This window comes from Macrobrachium rosenbergii, chromosome 33 (genome assembly GCF_040412425.1).
Source record: "Macrobrachium rosenbergii isolate ZJJX-2024 chromosome 33, ASM4041242v1, whole genome shotgun sequence".
Lineage (NCBI taxonomy): Eukaryota > Metazoa > Arthropoda > Malacostraca > Decapoda > Palaemonidae > Macrobrachium > Macrobrachium rosenbergii.
This window is the reverse complement of record NC_089773.1, coordinates 6254274-6270201: the sequence shown is the minus strand read 5'-3', so window position 1 is coordinate 6270201 and position 15928 is coordinate 6254274. Positions and strand designations below refer to the sequence as shown.

The 15928-nt window shown below is 37.8% G+C and overlaps 1 protein-coding gene across 1 annotated transcript; it reads right to left on the bottom strand.

Moving 5' to 3' along the window:
* Positions 1-382: 382 nt before the first annotated feature.
* Positions 383-14158, bottom strand: Cdc6 (Cell division cycle 6). The gene is given in 11 exon segments (XM_067133248.1): positions 383-594; positions 2586-2632; positions 2635-2725; positions 5713-5939; positions 6888-7056; positions 7727-7973; positions 8422-8582; positions 9250-9449; positions 10079-10675; positions 11117-11402; positions 14135-14158. Coding segments are annotated over 11 exon segments (2145 nt in total). The 5' UTR covers positions 14144-14158; the 3' UTR covers positions 383-483.
* Positions 14159-15928: the final 1770 nt, after the last annotated feature.

Below are 15928 nucleotides of genomic sequence, written 5' to 3'. Positions count from 1 at the left end.
CAGGGATAGCAAAATAGTCCACTGAATTTCAGACATACATGATACCACAAAAAAGTCTCGGAAACAAAACGTCTTTTTTTTTTGCAAGATGACAAATATACTTTCCATGAAAAAAAAAAAAAAAAAAAAAAAAAAACTACACATGATGTCATATAACCTAAATTTGACATAAAAAAATCCTTTCAAAGTAATTTTTACAAAATTTATTGTCAAAACAATATGAGACACCGGGTCATGGTGAAAACTAAAATGATCTATTGACTTATTCTGATGAAATGAGACTTCAATTAGAAAATAAATTACGACAAACAGTAGCTACAACATCAAAGATGTGAAATGACTCGTGCATGATAAAATAATAAGAGTAAATGAAACTAACGTCTGACAAAATATATACAAAAATTTAAGGGTAAAATATTCAAAAGATATATTTACAATCGAGTACCATATAAAACTAATGCTGAAAACTGGAATTCAACATAACTATTTTTTGCAAAGTTTCCCTAAACACTCTTTGTCTTCTAAAACAGCAGCCAGAAGAGTCCGATCTCCAAGGACCCTCTCCGCCTCCTCGGGATTCAGACGCAGAATGACCTGAAAGGAAAAAGAAAATGTGGGATTTCTAACAAATAAGAAAGTTGTTTGGAGGAAGCAACAGAATAAAGAACTAGGCCAAAGACCAAGCGTTGGGACCTCGAGGCCATTCAGCGGTGAAAGGAAAATTAAGAGTAAAGGTGGTCTGAAAGGTGTAACAGGAGGAAAACCTCGCAGTTGCACTATGAACTGATTGTTAGGAGAGGGTGGAAAGTAAGATGGAAGAAGAGAATAGGAAGAAAGATATGAACTGAGGTATAGCAGAAGGAATGAAATGGGTTGCGGCTAGGGGTCGAAAGGCACGCTGCAAAGAACCTTAAGTAATGCCTACAGTGCACCATGTGAAGTGCACTCATAGCACTAACCCCCAACAGGATGGAGGAAGCAATGGCCACCAGTTGAAAAATAGACTGGGATCTCAAAGACTGAGATGGTTTGGGCATGTGATGAGAAGGGGTGAAGAACAATTTGATAAGAATGGGGTGAACATATCCCCTATCTAACCTTGTAAAGGGGAAATCTTATGAAAAATTGCTAACTAGAAAGACAGTACTTCTAGTTAATGTCTAGTCAATACCTTGTGCATAATCATTTTCACAGAGAAGAAAAATACAGATAAAGGAACTGCACTTTAGTGGATTCACTTCAGCTGAATACCATGAGTGGTGCAATCACTGAGCTCGTTTTTATTGACGCCTCTGACTGGCCAGTGAAGGGAGACACATGCATGTCTAAGGTCTTTCAACTCGGCCGACAACACCCTTTTGAAAGCGCAGAAAATTTTTATACTGCCTTACTTAAGCTCACCTGTTACAGAAGATACACACTTTGTTGATATTAAATTAAGCAATAACTTTACTGTACGACTGTTTAAGCAGTAACTATACTGTACAACTGTAAGATTTTGAAAATCCTATCAGGTAAGAATGCATAGTAATCAAGCTGATTATAAACCAGAGAATACCATTACAGTAATTGCTTCTTACCTTTTACCAATTGTAGATTTTCACAACAATTTCCCATACAAAACTTCTGAATGTGATGGTACTGACAGGTTTTATAAAAAGAGTGACATACGAGGCGGTATGGAAGGTTAGTGTAAATGGGTCAGCAGGAGTTTTCTGGGGGTGAGGTGGGGGGGAGGTGTGGGACCTGTATGCTGTCTGCCAGATGAAGGACATTTACAGGGATGCTCCACAACACAAACACCTCTTGTCCATTTAGGCAACAATAATTAGAGTTAAACATTCTCATCTAGCCAACAAACCACTGGTCCCACAACCCCTTCTCTCACCCCTGCCTTTGAGCTAAGACAAGATAAATTGGTGATATATGTTCACTGAAACCTTCCCTATTTATTCTTTCAACATATTTTCTCTAAACCCCAACAGTAGTTACATTCATGATAATTTTCTATTTGAAAGCATACATCTTATTCTAAACCTGATTCCATTATTGTTACCAAAATTGATAAGTGGTATAGAACAAATATTATTTTTCCACTTTCACTCACTGTCATACTTCATGCTATCCAGTTTGGAAAAAGATCTGAAAAAGATTCGAGCTGTACAACCACTGTATGCAACAAAACTTGTCCATCTTGCATAACGGGTGAGCTAAGTGAGAACGACAAATATTTATTTTCTAGGCCTGCAACAAGGTTATATTTGGTTTCAGAGAAGTGAGGTGATAGAGGCAGAGCCTATCCTCCTCAAAAGCCAATCAGAAGCATTGTTACAAACAAGGTTAGGAATTGCAAATGCTTCATTAAAACTAGACTAAAAATGACAGTACTTACTTAGGTGTTACTTGTCCTCAGCAAAAATGGCAAACTAAGGGCAAAATTGAAGACCAAAATCCAAAAAACAAGCATAAACATATAAACTTAATTCTTGACATCTATGCAGATGGATGCTCTTGCATTTTAGCAGAATGAATGCAGTTGTTTTTAGCTTTCCCTTAAACACTAAAGCTCACTTCCTGTACTTTACCTTTGAGCTTCGAACTTCTTTGGCACGTTTGACTTGTAACATTCCCGAGATTCCAGAAGCGTGCACAGGGACAAAAATTCGCTCTGGTCCATGTCTGGGATGCTACGCTTCTTGCAGATTTTAGTGTACAACTCATGAAACTGTAACAAACACAGAAAAAAAAGGGACTGGTATTACTTGCAAGCAGAACAACAGTTCCATTCCATAAGCTGTACTGAATTATTCAAAATACTGAATTAACTTGCTGTGATTACTGTTCTACTAATTACTTACCAGTCTTGAATTCCATTACGATAGGTTGCTATGCAAACAAGAAAAGAGATATTTTATTAAAACAAAAGAACAACTGTCAGCACAAACAAACAACTCTCCAACAATGCTTAAATTTCTCCTTGCAAAAGAGAGAATCGGGTACAAATCTTCCACCACAACAAAACATAGGTGAATACTGCACAGTTTATGACTTCAGCAATACACAACAGGCCCTGATACAGGTTCTTTGCAGTGTCTCCTTACTCATGAAGCTACAGTGATTTTTGTCTTTTCCTTTCCACCACAACTTAGATCTCTTCTTACCTTGCTGCCAACCTCTTCAACTCTCACCTTTTGGTGATATGAGGATCTGGAAATGCTTCAGTGGTTCAGCTGGGCTATATAGTTAAGAACAAGTGAGTCAGAAATAACAATCCTCTGTCAACAGATTCAGATCTTTCATTCAAATGAATTACTTGTTGTCAGTCACTAGACCCACCTTTGGTTCTGATTTATTAAAATATGGCAATAAGGCCAAGTACTGGGGCACTTTCAGCCAATCAGTGTTTAAGACACTGCAATGAGGGAGTTGGAGTGGCTGAGCTGAAAGATAGAAGAAAGGAAAAGGAATACAGGTAAAGTACATTGCTTAAAAGTGGGTGCAGCTAGGAGTTGCAGGGATCCTACAAACCTTTAGTAATGACTACTGTGTACCATGTGAGGTGTACCAGTGCACTATCCCCTACAGTAGTTCACCTTTGAGGAATTTTTGTAAAAATCCAAACATCAATTATGGTACACTCCCCCTAACAAACAAAGAAGCAAAACTAAAAACTAACAATGACATTTACTATCAGTTTTCCTTATAATTGTATATTTTTTTTTCACAATGACTTGACCAACGACCCAATTTGATATTCCAGATTCTCACAAGTCTAGCCTGATGGGTGTTTTGGCAACTGGCAAAAACTGATGAGTAAAATACTGTTCAATGTTGGCCTTACATACTTTTATCACTTTCATGCATACCAGGTAACTGTATGACAAATTTACCCCTATTTCCTGAATACAGTATGCATGCTTTCAAACTGCTTAATGCAGTAATATTTATTATGACTATAAGGGTAAAAAAAAAAAATTTATCTTATGGCAAAATTGTTCAGTGACAGTTGGGTTCATGGTTCACCTTATTGCTTAATTAGCTTCATCTCCAAAACCTGGAGTATAAAACACTTAGTTCTCGAAGCTGAATGACAGCACGTTACCCACTTCCCACAGCATCAGCATCTTTACTGAGATGAGGCAATGTTTGGTATTAAGGATAAATGGTTAGTGGCAATCAAAACCCAGTAACCATTCATACAGAGCACCAAAATTTGGATGACAAGTTCCTCCACCCCTTTTTCCTTTGTATTAAGACCTTCTCACCTTCCTCTAGCCATGAACTTGGCATTCTACAGTGCATACTTTCAAAATCTCCATTTTCTTGTCAGTGCCCACATCCATGCTACACAAACAAATAAGGCCTCAGGCACACATCGCAAGTCTTTGCTCACTTTACAAATGGAGATCTTATTTACTAGTAATTATACTATCACTTCCCATTTATTCATGCGCATTTTGCAATCCTATGCATCTCTTTTGGCACCATCAGTTACACTGAGTACACAGTACTGAATGTATTCCTAAACTTTTCCCCTGGCATTGAAGTGGCAACTTTCCTGCCTACACTTTTTCCTTTGCTTCCTCTCTAGTTACCACAAACTTTGTTTTATGGTACACTGATTTTTAATCATCTCTTCTCTAGTCCATTCTTCCACATATGAAGATATTGATATCTTCTGTCCAACTAAAAACGCCTAAGCCTGAGTACTTAAAGATGGCAAATGTTACCATGTGTTAGGCATGATCACAACAAACTCCAAAACCAACATATCTACTGCAATCAGGAAAAGCAACATGCAACAAAAAATTGATCACTTAGAGTAACCACCATCATATTTTGCATCCCGATTTCCCAACTTAAAGGTCTGAAGAAGTTCCTTAACCTCTGCATCTGCTGTTCCTTTTACTGAATGCTCTTTCCCTTCCTCATCTTATGCCCAAAAACATCTTGGATCTATTCTCCAGTCTCTCAACACGTCTCTCGGCTATAAACAAAATTTCTGTGACCTCTCATCACTGCAAGAATTACATATAATTATTATTAAAATGACAGGTAATTTGATCTAACTCCTCAATGAAATTTCTAAGACTCACATGCTGTTCCAAAGGACTCATTCTTATTTTAAGTTGGAGAGCCAGGCGAGAGTAAATGGATGGGATGAAAGTATAGACGGATACAACCTTCAAGTTGTAGGAACAAATACCTCAACAATGTTCCTAAATGGTAAATTTTTAAATGACTACCTTTACTAAAAATTCTCAAGTTTTCACTAATTAGCATCTTTGGGATTGTTGTCTGGAAACTGGAGAAAAAATTAACTAAATCCAACCTGCCGATAGGAATGAAAATGAACTATTTCCCTCATTTAGAACCAAATTCTTCATGTGAGCCCTATAAGTCTATAATGTGACTTTATAGCCCCACTAAGCTAATAATGAAATAACATAACATTCTTTTTATTTGTATTTTTCATAACTACAAACTAAGGTCTTTATGTAGGGAAAATCTCTTAGAGCTAGCTGGATCCAGTTAAAAATAGAACAAGGTCTGTGACAGCAGGGTGAATCCAATGGGGAGAGAGCAGACAAATGACAAACCATTAAATCTCACTGAAACTTTTTAAAATGTTCACTTTTCAGGCTGCCATGACACAACCTGGGAATAAAAGAAATAAAACACTTCAAATTCATCCTACCATCAATATCTTACCTTTCCAAGAGTAATGTCCTTTGACTTTGCATGCTTCAGAAACAGCAACAAACAGCAGATCAACAGCTTCTGCTGCAACGAGAAACTCTCGGGGGCGTTCTGAACGGCGGAAATGACGCGGGATCCGTAAACCTCGTTGAAGATGGCCATGATCTGAGGAATCTCCACAACCTTCAGGCCTGCTCCTTGCTTCTGGGGGGACTTTCTGGGTGACTTTCTCGGACTCCCTGGCAAGGAACAGAAAACTTGCTGGAAATCAACTTGTATTCCATGGAACATGGTGGGGGACAACCAATGACTTCTTCCTAACTTACATAAGAAAATCTGATGCAAGTCCAGAAAAAGTTTGCATTTTACTTATTACAGTGGAAAACTGGCACACTTTCCTCCGAGAAAAATAAAGAATTAATCATGTTGTCAATGTTGAATTGTGAATAAAGCTGACAAAACTTAAAACTTTCAGAGCTAAAGTATAAATGCTGCAATACTAAGCTTATATTTATTGGTGCAGACGCTTTGACAGTTTCAGTAAGTTAATAATAACAGTAACAGCAAAATATATTTTTAACAAGAAGCATCAAGGCAAAAACAGCCCACAGCAACTCTGAAATAAATGTACATATGTAGAAATATCAGAATTGTGCACTACTGTACTTTAGAGTGTCAGAGGAATATACTGTATAGGAAAATAATATTATAAAGCAAACTGGCTACAAATACAAATGTTAAGATGGAGACAGAAAAAAATAATTTTACCACAGTTTCTTGTGTGCACTAGCACCTTAACTCAGCGGAATTCTGTACTTAATTATCATTATTTTTACCTATGCTACCATTTTAGATGTGATGCATTTTTCAATAAATCGCAAATTGTAGTTAAGTGTAAAGTGCAGGTAGTTTCAATTAAGAACTATGTGCAACTGCTGTTGGCTATAAGATATCAACAAAATATTCAAGGGCAGACTATAATATACATAAGGGCTTTGTCACTTGACAGACTGTTACTTATCAGAAAGCCACACCCCCAAAGTGTTTCTCTCAAGTTGACGCGCAACTGTACTTAGCAACAATTAGCCTAGCACATCAGCAAATTTTCAGAACTCCTAGCATTACATGAATAACATACAGTATTGTTAATGGCTACACAAAACATAACCAATTGTAGGAGTGCTCACCCAATGATGGTTTCAACACGGACTGTCTCCTTGCCTGAATTTCACAAAGCTCAACAGCTCGCCGACATACGTCCAAAGCCTTGCGCACGTCACCGGCCACAGCTGCAACTTTGCCAGCGAGGAACTGAATGGCTGATGGCCGTATAATCTGCACGTCCTCTAGTCCAGCCTGTGAGAGGTTGTGAGTGGTTATTTAGTCTTATCAAGACACAGCTAAATACCACAATTATGTAAGAATGGCCAAAATAATTTGGTCTCAGAAACCAAAACTTAAAAACATACTGTACAAAGCAACTGGGAAGGCGAGGAAGTTGCATTATTAGAGAGAGAGAGAGAGAGAGATTTATGAGGTCATTCAGACTGAAAATAATGTTGAATCAACTGTTAAGAGAGGGTGGAAAGTAACATGAAAGAGAATATGAAAAGAGGTAGTAAAAGGAATGAAAAGGTTGCAGCTAGGGGCCAAAGGAAGAGAGAGAGAGAGAGAGAGAGAGAAGAGAGAGAAACTATTGTTATTAATAAGTAGTTTAATCAAACCAGTGAATCAAAACACTTGAATCTCATGGGGCTGGCCAAAAGTATCTGGCTTTCATCTGGGAATTTTAATGATTTTCAACTAAATGTTTAAAAACTTGATAACTGGCTCAAAGGAAAATATCAGATGCCACTGTATGATAAACACAGCAAAATTTGAGTCCAAACAGTTTTTCCTAGTCTTTTACCTTTGTTTCCCAACCTGGACAGTATACCATCACTAACTGAAATTAATTCCTAGCCTCCAAATCACTAGTAACAACAGAGTTGACATTCTTATCTAAATAAAAATGCAGAAGACAAACCTCTTGTATTCTCTGATTGAGAATCTTGATTATTTCTGCTTTGGAGTAAGGAGGGAAATGTAACAGCTGTGGCTTAAAAGTAGGCCTGGCTTGTAGTCTGGGTAGCACTCTGTCTGTGAGGTCAAGGGCATTGGCAATGCCAACAAGAACCAGGCTGGAGTCTTTCAATGAGGGCCACTCAAAAATAGAATAAAGAACCTCCTGATTCTTGCTGTCTAGCTGATCGATCTCATCCAATATGATCAAACTGCGAAAATCAAGGTAGAGAAATTTCTGAGAATGCTGACAACACATGACTCATAGGGCAACTGGTTTTGGGTTATTTGTCACTTTATTGAGCTCACGATTGATGAAGATTTTGCTTAAAGCATTCTTCTTACAAACTAAATTGGAGATCTGTATGAATCTAGGGGAACAACATTACACTTTTAGCCAAGGGTACGGGTCATATAGGCTAGTTGCTGCAAAGTCTCCATGACATTTATCCATAACCGAGCATGATAAAGTAACAACCTGATATTGCAACATTCAATAGAGTTTTACTAATTCAATACAAATAAATTACTAATCTCATAGGTACTTTCTCAGAAACTGGGAGCAACATCATGACAAAATTTCTATTTACATTTGATTCAGTCATTATAACTCCCGTTTTCATAATTTCTCCTACAGAAAAAATGTTAAATTACACTCACACAGGATTCTTAGACGACACTAGAGTTTTTTCTATAAGCCTTGAATTTTCCTTCTCTGTTGTTCGAGGCTGAAGACCAAGTCCTGAAACAATCTTGCCGTATATGGATGCGGACGTCTTCACCGTCATGCAGTTCAAAAAGATCTGCCTAAAATGTTTATCCTGAAAATCACAAAAGTCACATACAGACTTCCTTTAAGAGAATAGAATATACAGTTTAGAACAATGGCCAAGTGCTGGGACCTATGAGGTCATTCAGCGCTCAAAGAGAAACTGACAGTAAGAAGGTTCAAAAGGTGTGACAGAAGGAAGACCTCACGGTTGCACTACGAAAAAATTGTTGAGAGGGTGGAGAGTAAGAAGGAAGAAGAGAATATGAACAGAGGTACAGTAAAAGGAACGACAGAAGTTGCAGCTAGGTGCTGAAGGGCTGCTGCAAAGACCCTCAAGTTACTGCGTGAAAGGACTTGAATTATTATCAATATAAAAGTGGTTTAACCACAGACTGACTCTAAAAATGATTCAAAAGACAAAAATAGATTGCTAATATTAACTGGAAAAAGGCATCCATAAAGACAATAACACTTTGACTGTCAAGTTAAAACAAACACCAGAATTAAACAAATGAGCTTTGAGACAAACCTTACAAAAAGGAATATTTTGAAATCCTATCCATTACACACATAATTCTCAAGACAATAATAATGAAAATATTGAAAATTCACAAAAAATTCTCTTTTCAAAACCCTCACAAGAAACTCCATACCCATACTGTACTATAGCCCCCCTACACAATCCTAATCACTCAAATCATTCATGTCATATTTACCTTCATGTTGGCTACAAGGGATGTAAGACAAGCAGTCTTGCCAGTGCCTGGGGCTCCTGAGATATAGAGGGACCCCGGTTTTCCCTTTTCAAGATGCTTCGACAGGAAATCTTTCATGGCGTTTATTTGCTCTTCACGGCAAACTAGTGTTGTGGGAGTTCCCGAATTCAAAGTCTGGCGTACAGCTCGATATGCAGTCACTGAAGGAGACAACAGCATGCATTAACATTGTAAATATCATCTGAGGTTTGTTTCCAGACAAAGCATATTCTATCAAATGAGAAAACGAAATAATTCTTACACTTTATGAATACAATTATCAAGTAAGTGATGTGATGTTTCTGGTCAGACATACTATGAAGTACTGAAGTGGTTGCTAGATGGAAGTTAGGCCTTTCAATCACAAGCATCCCTAACCTCTTGGCAAGAGGTCCTAATTAATGACCCTAAGAAAACACTCAAGTGTTCATACGAAATCCAGTAGTTATTCAGGATGGTGGTAAGCAAATTTTTATCTCTTCTGGTCAAAAATACAATTCATATTAACAATCTATGAGATAACGTATCATCTTGATATTAACAGACAAACACAAAAACTGCAGCAGACACCTGCCTCTCCCAAAAATATGCATAAGTACTTGCACCAAAGGCGCATGGAAAGATTAAAGAAGACTACAAAATACGTGGGAAGAGATAAAAGGGAACGGATAGAAAAATAATTGGCCAAACGGACAATAAGTATCTTTCCGTACGAAACCCTGAATTTTAATGTTCAGAAAACATCCTTGAAAGCAACGCTCTAGTACCCTAGAGAAAGTATTGTACTTACCATCAGGTTTGAATAACCCTACAGATATGGCTTTCTTGCTGCTCGAAGGACTGGACAGTGAAAGACTAGACACTAAAGATGAGGGGCTACTGAATTTCCTGGGAGACATGGGCAATTTTCTGGGAGATCTTCGTGGGCTGCTGGGTTCAAAATTTAACTTTCTGGGGGATCTTCTGGGACTGTCGATCTCTGAGGCAACACCCTTCCCCAAATGTCTGATAGGGCTGTTCACCGCTCTCAACGGAGACTTTGCAGGGCTACCCAGTTCCAGACGTCGCAACGGTGACTTGGAGGGGCTCTGAAAGGTGAGTCTTTTTATACTTCTGTGGGGGCTATTAACACTGAGGGGAGGTTTTGCTGGGGACTTGAATGGACTTTTGGAGCGTGTAATGACTTCACTGGCACTCGTACTGGGATTTAAAATGCTATTCTTTAATGGACTGAAAGGTACTCTTGGACCTCCAGATCTGCTATCTTGGTTACTGTCAGCAGTCTTTGAAGCACTTTCCTTAGGATCCTCACGGTTCTTTAGGTCTTCTGTCCGCAAATGAGCTGGGGATGTCTTTTGGGGGCTGCAACCATTTTCTTTGTCATTTTCTGAAATGAAGCAGTAAATTTCAATGACATTTCAAGATCATTTCACTTCTCATCTACACTGCAAACAATGGCAATAGTTTGGCAAAACAGCTAGTACTTGTAAAGCAAGAGAAATAATCTTTCAACTTAAAAAGCCAGTAACTTCAGAATGGGTGATATTTCTGACTCAGTAAATATAAGTACAATAGTGCAGATTCTTGGATTTAACCAGGTTATACAGTAGCAGGATATGTGCAATGTTGTAATTGTCATTTTCATAAAGTTTGCTACTTTATCCAAACCCGTAATTACAAAACATTTGTATATTCTAATCCACAAAAAAACAATCGCATTTGCACAAACCATTCAGTATTATATACCAAATTTCTTAAAAAAAAAAAAAAAAAATAAAAAATCATGCATTTCATCACTGGAAATTATAAGTAAATACAACAGACTAACCTCTGTCAATTTTCCTCTTTGTTGGGGTACGATCCAAAAGACTGTCCCTGGCCTCCTGACGTGTGCCATCATTAACTGAATGAGTCTTTTTAGTCTTGGTTTCTATCTTGGAAGTCGTACGTTCGACTTCAAGGTCTGCAACGATCTTCCTGGGCCTACCTCGTGGTCTGGTACCAGGACTTGGAATCTTTTCATTTTCATCCTCAAGCACTTGAGATACTTTCTTGCTCCTAGTTGTTTTACGAATTGGGAAATCTAGCTTGCCTTGAGCTCTGGTGCTATGCATCTGAGAATAAAAATTAGGAAATAAATAGTATGCACTTTTTATACTGAAAATGACTTGCACTACTCATAAAAAGGCCCAATACAACAAAATTATAATTCAGTCTACATGAACAAGGAGGAGGGTATGTTCCATGACAGTCCATAATCTGCACACTGACCCGAGATAAATTCTTTATTATTTGCCTTTTATTCTTCCTCTCCATCTATTTTTACTTCCTGTCCAACTTACCTGACTGTTTTGCTTGAATTTTCATTTAGGAACAATGCATCTTGGCAAGCCCTATGATAGTCTGGGAGAGACTAATCACTATGACTTAACCATTTTGGAATATATTACATACTGACTGACCTGAACATGCCTAACGGACCATCACTGATGAATAATAATGATGACCTAATTGATATTTAATTGTAAGTAAATCCTTCATACAGGAATATAGTATTATGGGTGGTTAGAGGAGTTACACTTTTTACTGCAAAGCCTGTCAACACCACCACTTCAGTGACAGGTAAGGGAATGGTCTACAGGTTTTTAAAACAAAAGTGAAACTTGTAGTAATACAATGCTCAGGTGAAGGTGGGGAGGACAGAGTAAGTAATGTAGCTGCTCATAAAGACAGAGCTAAACTCCACTTAGATTAAGATTACTTTCTGCTGAAAACTAAAGACAACACAGCCTATAACCAAGGATGGATGGGCAGATATACCGTTTGGTATTTCAAGCTAAATCCCAGGGACCCCTGGCCTAACATTGGCAGCTGTAGGCTGACTTAAAATTAAGAGATGAAATAAACAATGACAATCTGAGAGGATTTACAAATCTACATCAGGAATTTCACTGATACCAAAGCTCAACAACTAAGCTACTGAGTATTCTGCTCTACCAGGATACATTCTAACTTAACCCTGGTTTGTCAAATTCTCCTTCGCCACTGTTGGACTTTGCCCTCCCCTAGTCCCCTTTCAAACTTGGGACAGAGCCTAACCTGACTTAGGACGTCACACCCTACCTGCAGTGAAAATTTCTCCAAACTACCTCCCTGCTAAGAAGTGAAGCTTCATGAATGAACAAATGACACATTTTTAAAGCAATTTCCTAGGTATACAAATGTAGCCTTTCATACTAGTGGTGACCCCTCCTGTGGGTCCTCCCCTTTGTGGTTCTCTCTTCTGATGCTATGCATACTCTTACAAGCCGTAAAGAACAATAGGTAGCATCAGTTGGTGAGACTGGGGCATCCTCTCCCCACATCTTCGTCTGGGTATCACCCTTGTTTTCAGTACACGGTTGGTCTGGAATGTGAGTGGAAGGATACTTCATATATGAAGGGCTACAGTTTGTACACATAGGGAAACACAAACTATTTCAAAAATTGTTCACTTCAACTTAATGACCCTGGCTTCAAAAGTAGTTATTAATTTGATCAAGTTTCCAGCCCGAGAAGAACCCTAAAAGAATTCAGAGGTCTGGTTAAACAAATCATTTATGACATACTGTCTATTCTTGCTATACAGTCGTAAAATGCACAGCCTAAAAAGCCATCCTGTACAACTGATACAATTCAGACGATGAGCGTGCACCATGGTATAAATTCAACACTGTGTACCAACAACCATTCACACCGCCTGACCAATAAACAAAAAAATGCTTAATAACAAAATCAGCGTGTATACACAACTATACACCTATGCAAAATGATAACTGAGAAGAACATAGTCACTAATTTGGCATAATAATAATGATAATGTACTCCTTTTTAACCACTTCACATCAGATTTGGTCAAATTTGGCAAGAGTTCACCCAGCTTGACAGGGTCAGGGCATGATACCCAAGAATATGTTGCATTAGGATGTGTCCCTGTTGAAACATGTCATCAATCTACGGTAATTTTTCGGAAGACTCCAGCCAGACATTTCGGAAGGTTCCAGCTAGCCATTTTTGCATGAAAAACCATTTTGGGTTTTTCATGCAAAAATGGCCAGGAAATGACAGGGCAGTAAAAGAACCTAAAAATATCAACCTAACGTAAACTAGGGGTGTTTACTGGTTACAATTTTGCCGTATAAGTTATGGAGGGGGTGGGGGACTGGTAATGTCTTACCTTATAAGTTGTAATTTGATTAATTATTTTTCTCTGTTATTAGGCATTTGCGAAGGTCATGTATTGAGAAGAAATCTTATTTTTTGATGAGTTTTACCCAAGAAAAATATAAATTATAATGTGGGAGGTGGCTGGAGTCATCCGAAAAATAACCCAATCTACTTTCAAGCAGGCCGCACCTCTCATACATAACATACCCCTTGGGGTAAAACTGCAGATTACTGCCGCACCCCTCTGGTTTGGTAACTACAAGTCTACATGCAAAATGGGCACTGCATTTAGTACTAGACTTATGGAAATCGATGTAAATACATAAACAATACACAGTAAACATCATAAAGGTAATTCTAAGGTCGCACTCCACACGGAGATAATGAAAACCTTTCAATGAACGTGGGTAGGTAGCCTAAACAGTCTCCGTGTGGAGCCCCTCCTTAGAATTAGCGTACAAATAAAAAGTACAATAAATATAAGCATAAACAAAAGTAAACAAAACCATAAACAAAGGGAAGGTAAATATTCCAGTCGGCGACTGGCAGGAACCAGGTCACGGCATGCCCTAGTAGTCGTCAGTTTGACCCTTGTCGTAGCTTGCCCTCTTCCAAACAGCCAGTTGGGGGAACAGCCTACCCAAGCCATGATGCCTTCGTTAGCTTAGATGCCCCTTGAAAACGAAGGATAGTTTAATTTAAAAATATAACCTCTTTTCGAGCTTACGTCACGCATGGCGGTCAGCTTTGGCCAACCTACGATTTCCTAAGCATCGTCGAAGATTCCAGTTGGCCGTGAATTAGAGAGCCTAAGCTTGCCTACTAATTAATAATGAAATATAGCTAAATGTGTATATTTAAGCAATTAAATCTCTTCATTGTTAGTAAAAGGATACTTTTTAAATTCAGCTTCGAAGATGTAAGCTTCGACAGGGGAGGTCTGTCAGAGCCAACACGCCCCGGTCGTTTACCCTAAATAAACTCATTTTAAACATTGAAAAGCCATTCATTTGATTGAATGGCTTATTTAGGCGTCGCAAATACTCTCTTACGTACCTTAACCTACTTAAAATGGCGTAAATATTCGTCGGAAACGTAAGATTAAACTGAAAATTTCACAAACGGTCTTCTCGGATAAGAGTTTGTTTACAATTGTTAAATGGCGCGAAATAGCTGCCTTAGGTATTCGTATACTTAGCTGTGATTGGTCGAAAGGATCTTCTTCTCTGTGAAACGCACTCTGATTGGTTAAGAGCTTTTTTTGCGGGGAGAGTCCATTGAGAAGAAACCCGCCAGACCTTTAAAAATGGTCTTTGTTGTCGTGACATTTGATAATTTAATAAAAAGGTCTTATTTTTGTCGTGACCTTTGATGATGTACAGTTCAGTGTAAATCGAGGTCATCATTATAATTACTGTCGTATTTATAGTCCGTTATTATACTTATAAGACCACCTTTAGGATACATTTTTATAATGTTACCAATTAAAGAAACAGGAAAAATCACTTCCTAAGATATGAGCATTAATCTTTTCCATAATATCTACTTCGATTTTCCCATAAAATCAATAGATTTTTCACATGATCATCTTATAACGTATATCATTATATCACGGCGGATTTCAAAACTGCTTCGTCAAGTAGACGAAGAGGCTTTTAAGAAAAGATAAGGCAAATTTGTGACAAATCACTTTAATTAGCAGGAATCTGGATAAGGACTTCGCTATCACACACACACACACACATCTATCTATCTATCTATATCTATATATCTATATATATATATATATATCTATATATCTATATCATCTATATATATATATATATATATATATATATATATATATATATATATATATATATATATATATATATAATGTGTGTGTGTTTGTCACTAAATAGCGCGTGACAATATATTTAGCCAAGTCCACAGGAAAAATGAAAGAAGGAGTACCAAGCGCTTTCGTGTTCTTTCAACACATTTTCAAGGTACAATGCTAAAAACACGGAGAATATCTAACAAAGTAAACATAAAAGTTGAAAAAATGTAAACACAAATATCCAATATCAGGTTAAGCAGGTATAGAACAGCTCAACAGGCGATTAAAAAGAAACTATCTTAGAAATCTCTTTAACAACAAATGCGTCTAGTTCGTACATACCCCGGCTTACATTTAATGACTTATATAAGCATTATATGGAGACCACTCGCAGTTTCTTCGACTCTCGACGCCTGTTTCCTGTTCTGATGCCACTGGTGTATCGTTTTCGCTCTACCTTGATCGCCGCCCATGCACAAAAACAAACTCGCATCAGAGCACAGACTGTGTCCGTGTTAAAGTAAACAAAACACTTAGAAATTTTTCGAGGACGGGGATTCTATAAACATTCATATCTCGGATATGGTGAATTTCCCCAAAAAGTGTTCAGAGAAA